The 20,690-nt window shown below is 32.9% G+C and overlaps 3 protein-coding genes across 11 annotated transcripts in view; all 3 read right to left on the reverse strand.

Moving 5' to 3' along the window:
• Positions 1–5,601, reverse strand: part of LOC127900998 (TMV resistance protein N-like) — a 69,616-nt gene extending 64,015 nt beyond the window's left edge. For 3 of the 8 annotated variants that reach the window (XR_008052979.1, XM_052436685.1, XM_052436686.1), the window contains exons 1-4: positions 4,868–5,593; positions 3,680–4,778; positions 1,053–2,735; positions 313–954 (exon numbers count right to left, since the gene is read on the reverse strand). Coding sequence is in view for 6 of the 8 variants with exons in the window: in XM_052436685.1 (XP_052292645.1) it covers positions 352–954; positions 1,053–2,735; positions 3,680–4,778; positions 4,868–5,349 (3,867 nt within the window). In the remaining 2 variants the exon portion in view is untranslated. Of the gene's footprint in view, positions 1–312; positions 955–1,052; positions 2,736–3,679; positions 4,779–4,867 lie in introns of all 8 variants that reach the window. The other 5 variants (XR_008052978.1, XM_052436684.1, XM_052436682.1 and 2 more) reach the window with 4 other exon arrangements.
• Positions 1–20,690, reverse strand: part of LOC102624213 (TMV resistance protein N-like) — an 87,847-nt gene that overhangs the window by 30,962 nt on the left and 36,195 nt on the right. The gene's annotated exons all lie outside the window — the stretch shown is intronic.
• LOC127900777 (putative F-box protein At3g16210) lies at positions 11,740–12,842 on the reverse strand. Its single transcript, XM_052435999.1, has 2 exons — positions 12,323–12,842; positions 11,740–11,912 (listed from the first exon to the last, which is right to left on the reverse strand). Exons 1-2 carry the CDS (start codon positions 12,840–12,842, stop codon positions 11,740–11,742), a joined length of 693 nt encoding a protein of 230 aa, XP_052291959.1.

The following is a 20,690-nucleotide window of genomic DNA, read 5'->3' on the forward strand; positions in this document are numbered from 1 at the left end:
AGGATTAACTGATGCTTTGACTTATTAGCAGGTTGCAATGAATTATTAACTGATGCTTTGACTTTCAAAAGCAAAATGGAATACATAGATAACACATCATCTTAAACAAATCACAATCTAGAATTAAGAGTTGAATTCCACTAATTTTAATAATGAAAACAACAACAGAGGATTAACTGATGCTTTGACTTATTAGCAGGTTGCAATGAATTATTAACTGATGCTTTGACTTTCAAAAGCAAAATGGAATACATAGATAACACATCATCTTAAACAAATCACAATCTAGAATTAAGAGCATTTTCGACATACCTGAGGAACACGAATACGTGAAAACGGGTGACTCATTTGTTAAGGAGTGTTGACTTGATCGACTCTGCAAATTCTCTTGGGACTCGGTTCCAATTCCTCTTCATCCGAAGTTCCACTCGCGCTTGGCGAATCCTCCAATTTCCAAACTTCGGTAGCAAAATTAAGAGTAAAAGTGTTGGCTTTGGTCTCGCTGGGATTTGCATATACTGGACATACTCCGTAACGTTTTATCTTGTGACCCTTTTGGTTTTGGTAACACTTATTGAAGAACTTAAGTGAGACAGTTGTATGATGGTAACCATCAGGAAACCCAACATTCAAGCAAGGTTTAAAACCAAGTATGACATGATCTGAATCAATGTATTCAGTGCGCACACTGAAACCCAGATCAACATGTTTGGTTTCAGAGAGAGTCTTTATTTCTAAGTCGGATTGAAAGATGACGCAACAATCGCACATACAACGAGAACAAACTTTCTTAAAATCAAGAACAGCACAAAAAGCAAACCCGATTAAGTTTCTGCAAAAAGAGTGCGGTGGCAGTTGAATACATATTGAAGATCCTGAACTTTGATTGCTGAACCAGTCAGGAATTTCGCTCCCAGGTAAAACAATTAGGGATCCCCTCAGTTCAGAAAGTTTCTGTGAAATGACATTTAAAAAAGAAAATTGTAAAATGAAAACCATGATTTTAGATATAACAAAGAGGGACATAGTAAACAAGAGAGGGAATTTGATACCTCGTTGATTGCCTTTTCATAGCCCAGTCTCAGTGATGCAATTGCCATATGCCGAATTCTTAGTAATGAATCTGCCAAAATCTTGTTGTTTGCTTTTCCATTCAGTTTCAAGCAGTTAGTAAACCCAAAATAAATTGGTTCCAGACATCCGGGTGCCCATTGAATAAGGTCAGGAGAGGGTTTGGATAGCTTTACGAGTACGGATGCATCTAGTTCTTGTAGACATGACGGTATCTCTGGCAAAGATTGAAGCCGGTTGCAGTTCCTTGTAATTAGTGATTGTAGACACAATGGAAGCTCTGGTAATGACCGAAGCATGTTACAATCCCCCAAGCGAAGATATTTTAAACACAATGGAAGTTCTGGTAATGACCGAAGCATGTTACAACCCGTCAAGTCAAGAGATTCTAAACACAATGGAAGTGCTGGTAATGACTGAAGCATCTTACAATCCCTCAAGTCAAGAGATTTTAGGCACAATGGAAGTTCTGGTAATGACTGAAGCATCTTACAATCCTTCAAGTCCAGAGAACTCAGCCGCGACATTTGCTTGATACTTGCAGGTAAACTCTCAAAGTTATTTCCACTTAGATACAATACTTCCAGTGAGGATAGACAAGCAATCTCTTGTGGAATTTCCATTACAGCAGAGTAACTTATACGTAGAAGTCCCAAAGATGATAAACCTAATAATAATGATCGAGGCAATGATACCAAACCTTTGCAGTTAGAGACCTCAAGAATTCCAAGTGCGTTTGAATCAGCAACAGAGGATGGTAGTTGACGAATAGCTGATCCAGCTGCTGAGATGTGATACAAAGATTCAAAATTGCCAATGTTATCCGGCAACTTATCAAGTTTAGAGCAATCATCTACGAACAATACTTCAAGCCCCGGTAGATTTTCAAATGACGATGGCAGCTCTGTAATTGTTGTATGGCCTAAATAGATGCGTTTTAAATGTTCCATTTTCTCCAAGATTTCTGGGAAACTCTCAAGGTTCAAGCAGCCATGAAGAAAAAGATCAACCAAAGATCTCAATTTACAAAACCTAGTTGAAATCCGCTTCAGCCGTTTGCAACCCCTCAAATCCAACACTTCAAGATCAGTTAGGCACTCTATTGATGATGGAACTTCTTCTATTGCAGACTGGTCTAAGTATAGCCGTGTAATTTTCCCAGAAATCTGTGGAAACTCTATGAGATTAACACAATAAGAGAAATTAATAGTTACTGGACAAACAAAACGAAGATTGCTTGGAAAAGACCTAAGACTTTTGCAGCCCTTAAAAGACAACGCACTGAGATACTTGAAATTCTGGATAGATGAGGGAACACAAGCCTTTTCTCCTTCCCAAAGTTGCTCAACTTTACTAAAACGCAAATTCAGTTCAACAAGGTTCTTTGGCTTGAAATTTGATGGTAGTGTCCTTAATGGATATGTGTCCCAATGAAGATATCTCAATTTTTTAGGAAGACAATCTAGGCCATTTGGAAGCTGCACTTTAGAGTATGAAAGTTGCTCTTCAATGCTCATACTTAGAAACCTTTCAATCTTATAAAACTTAGGTACATAAAATTTGAGCAATCTCATACTAGACATATTTGTGAAGGCTCCGGGGTCTAAATTGATGCCTTTTATTTTGGACAAATCCAGAAATATGCCTTCAATTGCATCGGTCCCCTTATAAAAAAAAACAAAAACAAAGAATGAGTAAGCCTAAAACAGAAAAGAAACATTCGTAAAACTTTATTAACTAAGAGGTCCTTAAACAAAAACAAATTCTACAATCTTTGATTTTATTTTTTTTAATATATTAAATATCTATATGTGAGAAAAGAAATTTTTGGGGACCATTGCAAAATTAAACTAACCGAAAAAAAATTCAAAATTTCTCTAATTTACAAACCTGTTATCTTAATATCTAGAAGTTGAGAAGACTGAGCCTATTTGATTGGTATAAGATTTTGATTTTTTTTTAGTCCATAGAATCCAAAATGTTAGTTCAAAATTAGGGAAAAAAATGAAAGTAATTTTTTTCCAGTAGTTGTAATTGTATCCAAGTCAAATTGAGATACGACCCTTTTCGAAAGGATTTAACCATCTTACAGCCTCCTTAAGGTACATTTAAGCTAAAAGGAGTGATTGGAGGAGAACTAGGTGGGCCAATCAGTCCATTTTATTAGCTACTGTTGCCTAAAAAAAATTATACTCTAAAACACACTTACTTTTTTGAAAAAAAAATAATTATATTGAGGTAGAACCAGGTGGGCCAATCCTCATGACACTCACTTTGCTCTGACACTCTTCACTAAATTTGAAGAAAAATAAAATTATACTCTTCACACTCTTATTCAACATTCCAAAATTGAAAAAATCTGGAGTTTTCTTTAAAAAATTAAAATTTGAAGACTTGTTCTCTTGACACCCTCAGTCATTAATTTTACTTAATTATGGTTTTTATGATTTTAGTTGTTTTGTTCATAAAAATGCTTTTACTAAAGGATGTTATGGCAATAATAAAATTTATAAAAAAAAATATATGGGTGTGCTGGTATGGTTGGAAAAATATGAGTGCATAACTCTAAACAAATAAAAGATATATAAAAAAAATGGAGGATTTTTACCTTATTATGTTTTAGTACGCGGCGGATTTCCTTAGGATCCCACAACCTGCTGCATTTGCCTAGCCTTTTCGCAGATTCTTGGCGAACAATCTCTCTGCCCATTTCTTGCAATAAATCATGCATTCGCAAGCAATTACCTGATACTGATATGAGTGACTTGTCAATGAGGATATCTAGTCCATGAGACTCAGAATCATCGAGTATCCTTGTCACAAAATCTTTATTCTCCCCCTCAAAGAAACACGCAATATCTAGAAATATACTCTTCACCCTAGGCGTTAATTCATTAAAACTAATCTTTAATATATCATAAATATCATGAATATCAGATTCGCAAATCCGATTTAAGTCGTCCAATACGTTTCCCCAATGGCTTTTCCTCTTGAGGGAGGAACCCAACACTTTAAGAACTAATGGATTGCCATGGGCATACTCTACAACCCTCCGTGAGTCACGTTTGAAATCTTCAGGACAATGCTTTTCTTTAAAAGCGAAGTTACAAAAATGCTTGAAAGCCTCATCAAATTCCAATCCATTAACCCCATATATTTTCTCCTCCTCCACTTCAAAATTTTCCAGGACTCCTTTATCCCTAGTGGTTACAACAATTCTACTTCCTGGACCATACTGATCAAGCCTTCCAATCAAACCCTCTAATTGTCCAACTTTATTCACATCATCAAGTACAATCAACACCTGCATGCGTCGGAGCCTCCCTTTAGTAAATTGTGGAACGTTGGGACCATCTACTTCAAGTTTTTCACTTAATATTGTCGAAAGCATTTCCTTTTGTAGCTCTTCTAGGCCACCCTCTGTTTCTGATTTTCTCCTAACATTTTTTGCAAAGTATTTACCATCAAACTCACCAGAGAATTGATCGAAAATAGCTTCAGCAAGGGTGGTTTTGCCTATACCACCCATGCCCCAAATTCCAACAATTTGGACAGTATCCCACAAATCCATACACAGAAAGGGTTTAATCTGCTCAATTCGTGAATTTAATCCAACTAGGCCATTGGATGAGTCCGTTGAGACTGTTATTTTTTCCAACTTCGTCAAAACATCATCGACAATTTTGTTTACAAGTTCCGCATCGTGCCTAATATAAAGGTGCAAAGATGCAAAAACATTGAGTCAAATCGGGCCTAGACAGAAACAGAGAAAAGATGAATTAGGAAAGAGAGTTACCTGAATTTCGTGGATTCATGGCCGGCTAGATAGGTTGTTTCTGTCAGTGCAACCCTCCACTTCTGAACCATTACTGGTTTCTCTTTGAACTGCTGTTCCAGCTTGTAAAAACCGTCCCCAAAAACTCCGGTTTGATGCCGCACATCAGATGGACTTACTCTATAGAAGACTGGAATAATAATTTGGCCGTTTGTGTTCTTGCATTCAAGAATCTTGACAAGTTCATTTAGGCACCATTTTGAAGAAGCGTAGTCCTTTGAGAAAATGACCACCGAAATTTTTGAACCTTGGATTGCGTTCAAAAGGGCTGGTGAAATCTCATCTCCTCGCCTAAGCTCTTCATCATCAATAAACGTTTTGATGTTCTTTCTTTCATACAAATTCTCATAGAGATGGCAAGTAAAGCTCTTACGAGTGTCCTCCCCTCTGAAACTGAGGAAGACTTCATAAATGCAAGAAGAAGAAGAAGAAGAAGCAGCCATGAAGGAAATTTTAGAAATTTGGTGACAGAAACAGAGAATTAATCTTGAGAGTTGAGAGGGGATATGTAAGAATGAAAATGCGTAAATAGTAAATAATTGAATTAATCTGGCGAGTACATAGTAAATAATTGAATGACCGGAGCTTTCTTAGTTTCCTGGAAATTTCCTGGAGCTTTCGTATACATGATTTGTCAAGTCAAGAAACATAATCATGATAATGGGGCAGACCAGAAGGAAAGAAAATTTGATCCAACCAATAAAGGAAGGAAAAGCAAAGAAAGAAAATTTGAAAGTAGATTCAGATACCAATCTACCTTACAGATTCTGTAAGTAACGGCCTGTGAGTTGACAAGAGGATATATGGATGCGTGGCACGTGGACGGCGGATGGAATGGGAGATTATATATGGAACCAGCCATTCTGGTTTTCTTCCGGTGACAAAATGAATGCATTCCCGGTTGCTGACCGGTAACCCGTCACTGAAATTGGTCAAAAAAATTAGGCTGATGGGCGGTGTATTGAAAGTCTAAATATTTGTAGTTTGATAGTGGAAAAATGTTGGTGGTTATAGGCTTCCAGCGTATCAAATTATTATTCAGACTCGTGCATATAGCAAGCGAGGCGACGTAGCATCTCGTGCAATAGCATGGTGTGAAAAAACCCCTCCAAAATACTTTGGATCCACGGTGTGTGGTCTAGTTTAAGCAATCGCGCGCGGTCGCCTCGGAGGTAGTATGACCTAAACTGTCTTTTTCTACCGATACCAACCGAATTAAAATATAATTAATTTTGTAAATTTCTCCAGCCACGTGTCCTTTTGTTACTTCTCACATCCGGTTGCACGTTAACCATTAAAACCGGTTTCCCCATGCTTTGGGTTTTTTTTCCCCTTATTTTTTTGACCGTTGCCAACCCTCCATCTTTCTCTATCCACATTCAACGATTGAGATTACAGGTCTGTTACTTACAGAATCTGTAAGGTAGACAGGCTTATAAAAAGCTATTGGAAATTGGAATTTTGTACCATTTCTCCAGCCAGGAACTTTCATTGTCATTACCTCACCGTTACAATTTGGATTAAGATTTGACTTTTGAGCAAGTATTCACCTAAATTTTACCTCCGCCCGAAAATTTTTAAGTTTTGAAAATTATGAGACCTTTATATTGGGAGATATTATATTATAATGAAATCAAAACTTAAAATTTTAATATTGTTAATCTTTAATCTTTTTTTTTTAAAAAAAAATTGAACAACAGAGTAATTTCTAACATAGAAAAAGTTTGTCCACGGTAAGTTATAAGTCTAGTCAAGCACATGCATAGAGCTAGCTAGAACAAGAGAACCAAAAAAAAAAAAGTGATTATGTGTATGGGATTGGGTCCTTGAAAGGAAAAGCAAAATCGCTTGGTGGCCCAGCAAACTTAAGACCGAATACGTTTTTACACAATATGTCAAGCACATAAATGACAAAAGCCATTTCATTTCCCTTTCACACGTCATTAACTTTTGTAACATGGTGTGTGCATTGTCAAGTGAGGCAAAAGGGTTTCGATTACAGTGGGAAAACACGAACAAGAATGCATAATGAATAATTCCCTCAATAAAGCGAAAATTAAGCACAGAATAATCCTAAAATTTAAACTCTAATATGTTATAATGTATTGATTAAAAATAATCCTAAGAGTTCCCAATTGAAACTTCCATAAGTATTTTTATTGTTTTGGATAAACAAATTGCACTAGGATAAAAATTTGGCAAATTCAGAGGATAATGGAAAATAGTTATGCTTCAATAGGCCAAAGATTAGAGAACAAACAAGAATTAGTTATTGATATACAAAAGAGAAACACTCCAAAATTTCAAGCAAAAATAGTTTCATATACCATTTCAATTTTGGAAGGGGTGAGGTTTTGAACTTCAATAGTTTCCTCTAAAATCAAAAGGCAGCAATTAAGTTAGAAAGAGCAAACCAATGAGCTTTTGGTCTAGTGGGAGAACCCTTGCACTTACAATAATGAGTGCAAAGGTTCGAGCCTCCATAAAAGTATTTATGAGGTTTATTTACAATCCTCCCTCAATTATCAAATAATTGAGTGGAGTCAGTCTATTCCTCACGAAATGTGAGTGGAGTGGACAGCTCTCGAATATTTGAGAGGGTTTGAAGAATTTGGACAGCGCTTCAGAGGAGTACATATCACGAAGAAGGTTTCAACTATAGAATCTATTTGTAAATATTAATTATAATACCTACAGTTCTATATAACAGTATTAAAAAAAAAAGTTAGAAAGAGCAAAAGAAGACTTATTAGTACCTTATTGAAGGTAACATTATGGAACTTTCAATGTCATTACCTCACTGGTCAATTTTTATTGAGATTTATGCAAGAATTTACCTAAATATTACCTAAAATTGAGATATCAGAGTAATATCAAATAGAAACACTTGCCCACGGTAAGCCAAAAGTCTAGTCAACCACATGCATAAAGCTAACTAGAACAAGAGAACAGAGAAACGCGTGGGTCCCTAAAAGAAAAAGCAAGCACATAAATGAAAAGGCCATTAAAAATAAATGTTGCACAATCAAATGAGGCAAAAGGGATTTGAGCTGTAAATTTGAGGTGTAAAATTTATAGGAGTCCATCGTGGTAGAACATGGACGAGGACGCGTGATGAATAATTCCTTCGATAAAACGAAAAACAAACGCAGAGAAAAGAATTTCTTATATGCCAAGAAATCAAAGTAATGTGAAGGAACATGATGAAGAAATTGCAGACCGATCAATTATCCCTATGGACTCCTATAAATTCAATCAAAATAACAATTCCAATCTTACCAAATTCTTGAGTTAAATTTATTCAATGCTTTTATTTTTTTTGAGAAATTTTTTCCAATACTACTTTTCCCTTTTTTTGGGGAAATGAGAACCGCGGCATGTATAGAAGACATTGAGGTGTAAAGCGACATTACTTTCATGGGTTATGTGTTATACACATAATATATTTTCAGTCCAAATTCATAGGAATGGTAAAAATCCCCACGGGGACGGGTATTCTCGGAGATTTTCCCCATTCGGAGAGGGTATGGGGATAATTTTATACCCAATTTCTTATTCGGGGAAGGGACGAGGAAATTTTTTTACCCAATTTCTTATTCGGGGAGGGGACGGGGATGAGGTAGAATCCCCATCCCCTACCCATTTCCCCATTTTAATTTTTAATTTAATTTTTATTTTTTAAAATTACTAGTAAATAAATTATAAAATTTGAATTATAAAATTATAAGTATTGGTAAAAATAAAAAATATCAAAATATTTATATTATTAAACTTTTAGGCCTAATTAACTAATTAAAGTCCTAAATTTTTATTTATGACATTAAAAAGACCGGACATATTCTATTAGCCCAAAACTTTTGTTTTAATTTTAATATTCATTAAATATTTTAAACTTAAATCAATTTTTTATTTATCTTAAATCTATTATTTATTTATTTTTAGATGTTATAATTGCCCACAGCAAATCACAATTTTAATATCTAATCTAATCTAATATTTGCTCTTGATTTGCTTCGACTTAACTATTGTGTTGTAAAGGGAATAGTCCACATTTATAAAGTGTCCACGCCACTATTGAAAAGTTAATTTTGAATCTAAATTTGATTTTATTTGTAACAATTTTGTATTAGGCTATTAATTTGTTCATGATAGTTTGTATCATTTGCATGCTGCGTTACTTACTAATTTAATGTATCTGACTTTTGTAATGGATATTAATGTAAGATATATTTCGAATTTTACTTTTATTTGATTTTTTTATTTTAATATAATTAACTCAAAATCGAAAACAAAAAAAATATATTAGTTATTCGGGGATCGGGGACCCTCGGGGATCCCCTGTTATTATTCGGGGAGGGGATGAGGATTCTCTTAAATAATTTTGACGGGGATGGGGAGGGGACGGGGACATACGCAAAATATCGGGGATGGGTACGGGGAGATTGGTCCCCTCCCCATTGCCATCCCTACAAATTCAACTATGCAAAGAGGCTTGAGAACTTACAATTAAGCACAAACTAAACAGACGAAGTAAATACATGATTATGCAACATAACATTAATTCTCTCAATTTATAACTGTTTTTGCTACATGAATCTTGCACAGTTAATCCTAATTGAAGACTAAAAAAGAACAATTGCAACAAGGTTTTGGAATAGAATGATATACAATCGGTATGATCCATTTCCAGTCGTGAACGCTAATTAACTGCAGTTTCTAGACTCCTAATTTTACTAGACATTGGAAACTATTTAGAAAACTGGGGATCAGATTAGATTTTGAAAAGAAATAATGTCCATTTTCCCTTCCCTACCTTTTTTTTTGTTTTATTTTTATAGCAAAGAATTATATCATGAAAAGAATCAATTTAATCACCGTTTCCAGCAGCCCAATTTTTCTTTTATAAAATTTGACCAGGGAGACAAAGAAGAATTATTCATACCTTCATCACTAAGGAAATACTTTTCGGTATGGCTAAGGTGAGAAAAGGCTTTCCACAAACACTAGTACTTTGTATTCCTGTAAATTTTCTTTGAAGTCAATAAAAACCATAAGTTCTTTACAATAACCATCTCTTTGATCAAAAAGTGCCGTATTCCTTTAGAATTTAAAACCGGCAAAACCGAATCGATCAGTGTCTTTTACGCCATATTCTTTCGTAAACCAAAATTTATTTTGGAATACTCCTCGTCTGAACATACAGAGACAGTCTGTCATAACTTCGGCCGAATACTTATGATGATGATCATTTGTGATTTCATCAGGCATAGGCAAGAACTTGAACTTGTCTACTACCAACCAAATGCCGAAATTCGCCTTCCACCCCCAATGATTCCTAATCCTATTTTAATACCAAGTTTGATCACAAGATAAGAATCAAATTTAAACACTTTTCCAAGTGTTGTTTCTTAAAGAGAAGTCATGCACATTTTCTTTTCTACCAAGAACTGTTGTACTATCAGGAATCTGTAATCATCTATTGATTGAGCATAGCAAAATGCAAATTTCCGGTCTTGGTATTCTCTTAACTCTGTAGTGGAAGGATTGTATATCTTATATAAATAGTTATTATAATTACGCTCCGAGTCTCTCTTTAATCCTCAAGCACAATAAGCCATTACAAGAACCCAATATCAAAACCGATTTATAAAGCAATCCATTGCTTTAATTTGCAAGTTAAAGAAAAAATTACTTCAGGTTTCGGGGATACTGTAGGTAAAATCGAGGAAGGTAACTGTAAAACAATTGTATATATGTCAAGCAAACTGCAGGATTCGTGATTATATGTGTAAAATAGATAAGACTTATAATATAGCAATCGCATATACATGCCAATCCTAGAGGAGTAAAAGCTCTATTGCCACTAGAATTCTGTTCGTAGAATTTGTTCTCAAATTTCAACCGTATGTAAAGTTTGAACTCTAATTGCTTATAATGTATTGATTAAGAATAATCCTAAGAGTTCCCGATTGAAATTTTTTAATGACTATTTTTATTGTTTTGGATATACAAATTGCAGTAAGAAAAATTATTGTCAATTTCAGAGGATAACGGGAAATGATTATGCTTCAAAAGGCCAGAGATTAGAGAATAAAGAAGCATTCATTACTGATATACAAAAGAGAAACACTCCAAAATTGCTAGCAAACTAGTTTCATATACTATTTGGATTTTATAAGGGGTGAAGTTTTGAGCTTTAATTGTTCCTCTAAAATCAAAAGCAGCAATTAAGCGTTCTCAATTAGAAAGAGCAAAGAAGACTTATTCGTACCTTACTGAAGCTAACATTATGGCACGGTTGTTCATATATAATGGCTACTCTGTTATGCTAGCTTCTCTGTTTTTTTTTTATTACATGAGATTATTGCTCAAATTACAACTCATATTACATGAGAGTATAACTAATATTTACAAATCAGATTATTACTGGAACCAACTTACATCAATGTTAATGGAGCTCTGCCCAGATTTTAACCCTCACAAATATTCGAGGGATGTCTACTCTTTACTTTTGGGTAAGAGAGAAGACTACCTTCACTCAATTTTAATTGAGGAAGAAAATACCCCCACAATGCATTTGATTCTATTTTTGCTTACAGTTTTGAACATAAATTCTTGCTTAAATAACCCATAATTAAATAACACTAATATGGCTCATGAAATCCCATAATAGCTAATTACGCAACTTTCTCCTCCTCCTCAATTCTGTCTTCCCCTGCTCGTACACTAAATTCAAAATTCAATGCCCCAAAAAACAACACAAGAAATCTTTGAGATAATTCGTGACCAGTTTATACATAGTAGCAGTTGAAAAAGGAAAAAGAATGAAAGAGTTAATTATTATTCAGACCTTCACTTATTCGGAAGTTTGTTCTGCTATTGGGTGAGATCAAGCTCTCAGCATATACTTCCACATGATACTTTCTAACATTTTCTTGAAAGCCATCAATCATAAAATCTTCATACTTTTTTCCATCCTTTGGATCAATAAGTGCAAATTTCTCGTCTAAAACATACAAAATAAAATCATTGTCCTTCATGGAACATAATGGCTGCAATGCCTGAACTGAATTGGCTAATGAAATTTAAGTCCAGGATTCTCTCAGCCCATATTCTTTCATAATCCAAAATTCTTTCGGCCATAATGTTGACTCTGAGATTAAACAAAGGCAATTTCCTATAATTGAATATGAATATTTGGAATGATATTGGCAAACATTTTTCAGGTAAGGCTAAGAATTTGAACTTGTCTTTTGCCAAAACAAATGCCGCAATCATGTAATCAGAATTGAGCGTACAAAAACCGAAGTGGACAGTTCCATTGAGATTGGTCGCCCGAGAACAATGATGAAAAAACTTAAAATCAGTTTCAAAGGTGTTCCAAAGTATTTTTCCTTAAAGAGAAGACCTGCACACCTACTACTGCTTTGGCATTTCTATAAGAGTCAGAAAACCCTAAAACCTTGAACTCATATATTGATTGAGCATAACCTAAGCTAACTAACGGTGTATCTCTATTAGTGAAAGGTTCATAGTCGTTTGGTATTCTCTTGAACTCTCTAGTTGAACAATTGTATATAAATAAAGTTTCAGTTGCAGTTTCATCTCGGAGTGATAAGCACAACAAACCATTACGAGAGGAGCATATCCTAAGACAATCAAAAGAGCTTTCTTTAATTGGAAAATCAAGCTGATCTTCCGTAATAATTTTGCTATCGAGGTCTATACGGAGAAGAGAGTTTCTTACCAAGCTCTTGACCATACTAACAAGAACCAGCGTTTGTCTTTGTTGGGTTTCAGTTTGTTGGATCTTGACGAACCGGGGATTAGTAATTAAGGCCCTGAATGACTTGGATAAACACTTGAATCGGCAAAGAGGCTTGGCGGGGAGTTTTGCAAACACATCGACGATGATATCTGGAGGAAGAGCCGCCATTGCTTCTTCAGCAATTTAAGCAAAGACTTTAGGGTTTCTTGATCTCAATTTGGTAGCCGTGATGTTTGTAAAGAGCAGTCATTCACATAAAAACTGTTAAATATATTATTTTTTTATTCTAAAACAATATCAAAGTATTTTTTTAAATACTGTTCCGTTAATTTTGAAGTAAAATTTTAATTTGAATTTTATAAATATATTTTATGAATTATATTTCAAACAAATTAATTCTGGACATGTATGAGATGTATTGAAAACAAATTAAATAGCCCACAATATATATGACACGACCACCAAAAGAGACACACTATTCTCACTAGGTAGTTGTAACAAGAGCGAAATATTTTAACCTATATCTACATGCACTACTAGACAAAAAAGCCTTTATGACAGGTATTACCTATCATCTATCATGTTGCACGACAATTGAGCGACCGTCGTTGATTTCGGTGTCAAGAAAATAAGATGACTGTTTACATACGTCATTTTATATATGACATATTATCTGTCACTACTTTGGTCATAACTATTTTGATGAAAAATTTCGCGTATGATTAATATTTGTCATAACCATTTCCATGCATGACTAATATATGTCATAAGATAATGACGTATACAAATAAATTTGGTGGGATTTCAAAATTTTAAATGAATTTTGTTGTGAATTTCAAAATTTAGTGGATATTCATATTTTTTATTATTCCATTATTAATTTATTTCATTAGTTATTATTTGTATTTAATTAAATTTTAATTTGAATTTTATAAATATATTTTATGAATTATATTTCAATTTAATTTTGCCAATTTTAATATATTACTTTTTAATTTCATAGGAATATATATATATATATATATATATATCACCATTAAAACTAAAAAAGAATGTGAATTTAAAATTAATATGAAAAAGACAAAAGTAATGTCATAATTTGGTATAATTTATAAACAAAATATGTCTTCTTTAGATATACAATATTATAATCCTTCACAACAAATATAAAGAACAAAACCAAAATCAAACCCGTTGGCTACTACTGCTGGAAATGAAACCTCTTCAAAACATCACCCCCATCATCTTTGAGAGCAATCCCACAAGCCCCACAATAGTGGTCTCTAATAAATTGTTGGGAAAAGGACACAGAGACCCCTAACGTTTGAATAAGGGACACAAAACCCCCTAATGTTTCAAAAAAGACACCCAGACCCCTATTTCTTAATAGTAAATTATAATTTTACCATTATACCCTTATAGCATATTAAAAAATAATTGTTCATTATCCAATTTATTTCTATATTATTAATAAAATTATGGATATAACTTCATTACCCAATTTTTCCATTTAATTTTTATCAAATTTTATCTTCAAACTAAATAAATTTAATTCATTGCTCAAAAATAAAAATAAATTAAATTGATTATTAATATAATAAAAATAACAATTCTCCATATGTTATTTCTTATAATTTCTTATATATAAATTAAATTGATAATTTCTTAAAAATAACAATTCTCCATATATAAATTAAATTTATTTTAATTTAATATATGTTATTTTTATATTAAATATATGTTATTTTTATTATATTAATAATCAATTTAATCTATTTTTATTTTTGAGCAATGGATTAAATTTATTTAGTTTGAAGATAAAATTTGATAAAAATTAAATGGAAAAATTGGATAATGAAGTTATATTCGTAATTTTATTAATAATATAGAAATAAATTGGATAATAAATAATTATTTTTTAATATGCTATAAGGGTATAATGGTAAAATTATAATTTACTATTAAGAAATAGGGGTCTGAGTGTCTTTTTTGAAACATTAGGGGGTTTTGTGTCCCTTATTCAAACGTTAGGGGTCTCTGTGTCCTTTTCCCTAAATTGTTTGATAAAAGATCTGTATTTGAAGATAATCAAAAGTTAACAAATAAAATTAATAAATTCTAGAGCTAGAAAAGTGGATCAAAAGTTATCTACTATGAGTACCAGAACCAAAGTATTATTGCCAATAACTATTCAGCGAACCTGATAAATTATGCATTAATAAACTAATTCAAGAAAATTGAAAGCTCAAAAAGAAAAAAAACGAAGCTAGCTAAAATTTTGAAATTTCAAAGATCGAAGTCTTGTAGCTATAAAAACTATTATCATTCATTGAAAAATAAATAAATAAAAGATGATCAAGAATTATAATCAAATAAAAACCCCCAGGTTATGGACATAAGTAATCAACTTAGATTTGTTTTAGACTACTGATATGACTTAAAAGTGATTTTTAACTCCCAAGTATAAAAGTTTCTTATTATATTCTAACTCGGTGAGTCCGATGTTAATCCACAGAAAAATGATTAATTTGTTTATTTAAGTTTATCAAAAAATAATAAAAATAAAATTTAAAAGTATGCAATTTAATTTAAGAAAAACTATAAAATTGAATTAGTTAGGGTTATGGATCCACTCCTAGTAATAAATACAATTTAACAAATTCTCTTTATTTTATTTCTCAAAAGATTAATTCTATAAATTAAAATAATTTTCCCTTTAATTTTATTATGGACTAAGAACTTAATGTGCCAAAACTTAACTTGTCTACACTAAGTAAAAATATCATTTTACCATACTTTATACTAAGATATTAAGAATTCATTGTGCCAAATTTCTATATTTATCTACAATAAATCAAATTTTTAAAATATAAAATATGGATAAAATTAAATAGAAAATGATTCAATTTATAAAATTAAAAATGAAATTTGATTAAATCATATTTCTAAGTATGAATATTTAGTTAAACATTTTTTAAATAAAGAAAATTATTAAAATTGAAAAACACATAATTAAAAAAATAGAATTTTAAAATTGAAATAAAACTAATTTTATTGATTACAAAGAGAGATGAGAAAAATAAATTGAGGGGAAAGAAGAGAAGAGAAGGTGTGTAGAGATGTGTTCCACCCTCCTCTATTTATACTAATACATGGTTAATCAACCACACAAATAAATAAAACTAATTACATCTTAACCGTACATTTGTCCCACTGATAAAACACAAACCTAACTTAATCCACTAATAAATATCCAACACATTCCACTAACAATTACCATAAAGTAGTGTACTAGGGTATATACATAATCATTTTACATAACTCTGCACTGAATGTAATACATCAGCAAACTTGGAAATCATATATTCATTACAAAACTGCACCATATAATACCTAAAGGAAATAACTCTCAATACTTACCGGGATCATCATCGCATGAATAGAGGGTAGAAAACCTTTCAATACCTAACAAAATTTAACTACATCATACAGGTAAAGTAATTTAACTCTCAATACACAATGCATAGAGCTTATAGAGAAGACTACATATATGGTGATTGGCAATCACATATTGTGACTCAATAAAATATATAATATGTGTATATAAAATCATAACATGATATTAAATCATATTATCAATCATAAATGTTTTATAGAATACATAATGGTAATAATTGTATCTACTTACAGATTTGGTTTCACTCAGGGGTCTGTTGGGGCTCTTGTGGGTTTCGAAATTCTTGAATTTCTCATAAAATGCAGGATTAAAAAATTAATTGTTAGAACTGATACAAAAACTAATACGTACGATGTAAATTAAATGATAGTTACTTATATTTCACAAATATATTACCCACTGACTCACTTAATATAGATCTAACTGTCCAATTCTATTTTCTATAATATTTCCCTCAATTCCCCTTTTCAAATTCTTTTCCACTCACAGCTTTTTAATTTTCTTTTTCTCTTTTTTCTTTCTTTTCCTCCTTTCCCACTCTCGGCTTCTTTCTTTTCTTTATTCTTTTCTTTTTCTTCTCTTTTATCTTCTCCACTTTCTTATTTCTCTCCTGTTTCCTTTATTCATTCTCAGTGCTCAAATTTGATAAAATGAAGCAGTTGTCAAAATTTTGCATTTATATAGCCACCAAACAGCCACCGAATGCAAGCAAGTAGCTCTCACTTTTTAAATATATGTAGGCACCGCTTGAAGCAGGTGAACATGTAGCTAGCTGCTTCCAATTGCCTGCACTTGTGCTATATAATTGTAAAATTGGACTTGGGTTTGAGAGGCCTCTTCAATGCTTTCTAGTTTCTATTCTCTAGTAATTATTTTTATTAGAATATTCCAACCTAGTCTACGTACAACTGCATTCTTCACTCATCCTCATTGTAGGCCTCTTTCAGCCAATTATTAATACTAAAAAACTTATCACTCATATAATTTTTTAATTTGTGTGTAGGGTAATAATAAAATTGAAAATAATTAAAAATATAGCACAATAATGAGTTTTCACAATAAAACAAATCAAATGAAAATTTAAAATTTAAAAAAGTGTATCTAAAAAAAGGGGTATTTTCAAAAATAAAATTAATATAACTAAAAAGGAGGTTTTATGAGGAGATCAGAGAGGTGTCAATAGTCCAACTCTTATATTTAAAGCTATTTGGACTTTGTATTTCCGATGATATATTTATTAGGTAATTTTTAATTAAGTCATTATTTGTAGAAAAGTTTTCTGAGACCAGAAATTTATAAAATGAATCAATTAAATCTCTCTTAAGTATAAATTTATGTCATTCAAGTCTTTAACTTAATTTCTTCGTTAAAATTATTAACAACATCGAGGACATTTTAGTTAAAAAACAATTAAGCACCTTCTCATTCTTTATTTTTGACAGCCGACAATAGTTTAAAGTAAACTCAAGTAACCTAAATTAATGTTCTTTAAAAAAAAAGAAAGAAAAAGTTAGTTAATGTGCAGGCAAGTGTTGAGTGTTAGAAAATGTATATTTATGAAGGAGAAAATCGTCATTTTATACTACAAGTTTTACTAACACCTTTACTTTTATGAATTTAACCTTCTTTTGATTTAATTCCATGCGTTTTATTTTAATTAAGTATTTTATGTATTTTAGGGGCATTATAGTCATTTCACAATAAAGGAGAGATCAGACGGCAAAACGAACATCACTTTTGAACTCAGGACGGTCGAAAACCTTAGGAGGAGCCTAAAAGGAAAAATGGCACTATTCACATGTACGGTACTATTCACGTGTACAATACTGTATATGTTACTGTTCACGACACTGTTCACATAGACGGATGATGACGTGGCATTGACCGATGATGTGGCATTGACTGATGAGGTGTCACAATCCTGTTGGGCTAAATTCTTATGTACTGTTGATGGTGACGTGGCAGCATATCAGTGGATGAAAAATCTCGCGTACGGTACATGCATCACACAGGATTATTGTCAACCAAACCGCGTTACTGTTCATCAGGGTCAAACCGTGTTACTGTTCACCCGCGTGGTCAAACCGCGTACTGTTGACTGATGACGTGGCGCAATCCTGAGCGTCCAAACTGTTTTTAATCCGATGGCCATGATTTACTCCATGTATCTATAAAAAGGGGGCCTCTCCCCCCTAATTTGATAGCCCTGAATCCATTTTTGGATTCCATTTTCTGTAATTCCCTCTCCATCTTGTATTTTCTACGTATTTTAATAAATTTCCATTTTGCCCCTAGTTCAATTATGAGTAGCTAATTTTCTTTCAAGCTTGGGTTGAAGGTGAAGTCTCAACATGTGTCATGGGCTTTATTTGGTAAATTTATTTTCTCTTCCCCTCTAGTTTTTGTGGATGTTTTGACTTCTCGTCGACAAATAATACTAGTCTTGTCTAGATACCGCCTTGGTTACACCGGCTCTCTAGTACAAGGTTATTATTATTTGGCACGATAAACCCTTAGCACCATATTGATTAGAGCGTGGTTCATGAGGTGTGGATTCCCCCCTCATGATTTAATTGGTATTAATAAGGAATATTTAGCCCATGATACATGTTGATACGGATCCAGATACCCAAGTACGTCATTTCAATAGAATTCTCTTCAATTTATTCTCGCCATTTCAATTCCAATTTCAGAATTTATTCTCGTCATTTTAATTTAAGTTTTAGCATATTCCAAGTCATTTCCACCACAAATCCAATCATCTCATACAAAATTAATTCTATATATAATTAAAATCCACCTCCTCGTGGGATCGACACTCGTCACCATTAGTCTATACTACAATAGATTCGTGCGCTTGCGAGTTCATTAAAATTTGCACAACAAGTTTTTGGCGCCGTTGCCGGGGAGGTAAGTAATTTTAATTCGTAGAATTAATTTTTGTGAATAATTTCTTTTATTTATTTTCTTGTATTTTTTTATTAAAAAAAAGTGAATCTGCAATTAGAGGTAATAATTTCTTTTCTTTCTCTATTCTTTACAATTCTGCAATTTAATTTTTAAGTTATTTTTCTTTGTAATTTTTGTTTATCTTATTAATTTAATTTTTAGTTAATTTATTTCACGAATTTTTTTTTCTAGTGTGTTTTTATAAGGTTATAATAGCGCAATAAGGTTAGTATCGTAATTTCTCCTTCTTCATTATTTTTATTTGTTTTGTTCTCAACTTTATTTTCATTTTATTTGTTTTGCATGCATGGTCGTAGGTCATTATTTCCTAATCTTGAACCTATAGATCTTGATTTAGAAAAAACACTTCGCACACACAAACAAATAAAAAATAAAATGGATTTACAAGCACCACAGGAGAGGCCATTTAAGGACTATTTTAGTCCCTTAGCTAATTTGAGCACATCATGTATAAGATACCCAAATGTAGCTGCTAGGAGTTTTGAATTAAAACTTAGTGTGCTAAATTGTCTCCCCACATTTTATGGTCTAGAAAATGAGGACCCATATAATCATCTGAATGATTTTCATGCCATTTGTCAAACTTTTAAATATGAAAATTTTTCAGATGATGATGTTAAACTCAGATTATTCCCATTTTCTTTAAAGGATAGAGCTCGTTCATGGTTAAATACTTTGCCTGCTAATAGTATTGCATCATGGGAACAAATGGTAACTAAATTTTTAAATAAATATTTCCCAGTGCATAAAACCAATGCTATTCGCAGGGAAATCGTAGAGTTTACCTAGAGAGAGGACGAGCAGTTTTTCGAAACTTGGGAGCGATTCAATGGGCTACTCTTGAAGTGTCCACATCATGGGTACGAGAAATGGCACCAATGCCAATACTTTTTGGAGGGATTATTGCCGAATGTGCAAGAATGGCTAATGGCAACAAGTGGAGGAGAGCTAATGTTAAAAAGTGCATCAGAGATTTGGGAATTCTTCCAGCGACAAGCGGATAATTCCCAACAACGGAGTCGATCACTCAGGAATACTAGAAGAATTAAGGGAGTAAATGAGGTTCACATTGGCGAATCAACTTCAGGAATCAAAGAAGTCAAGGAGATGGTTGAAGGTCTTGCTCGACAAATAGCATCGTTATCGATTGCTAAATCAACAGAGCCACATGACCCTGACTCATACTCAGATCAAGCCAATGCCATTGATGTAATAAGAAAGCCATCAAATTACAACCCATACTCCAACACATATAATCCTAGATGGAGAGACCACCCCAATTTTTCATGGTTTCAAGGATTCCAACAGAATGGACCAGCAGCTCCAGCTCCACCAATGCAACCAATTCCTCAAAATCCTCAAGCCTCTCAGCCACCATTTAGACCCTATAATCAAAACCAGAACTACTCTCAACCCAGACCATGGGAGGATTCATTCCAGAATCTCAAGAATCTTACTCACTCTACGATTGAGCAACAGAACCGCACCATTGATGGACTACGAAATGAGTTGAGAGCAGGCTTCAACTCACAAGCTCAATCAGTTTCAAGCCTCGAGAAGATGGTGGGACAACTTGCTTCTTTAGTTCA

This window comes from Citrus sinensis, chromosome 3, assembly GCF_022201045.2.
Source record: "Citrus sinensis cultivar Valencia sweet orange chromosome 3, DVS_A1.0, whole genome shotgun sequence".
Classification (NCBI taxonomy): Eukaryota; Viridiplantae; Streptophyta; class Magnoliopsida; order Sapindales; family Rutaceae; genus Citrus; species Citrus sinensis.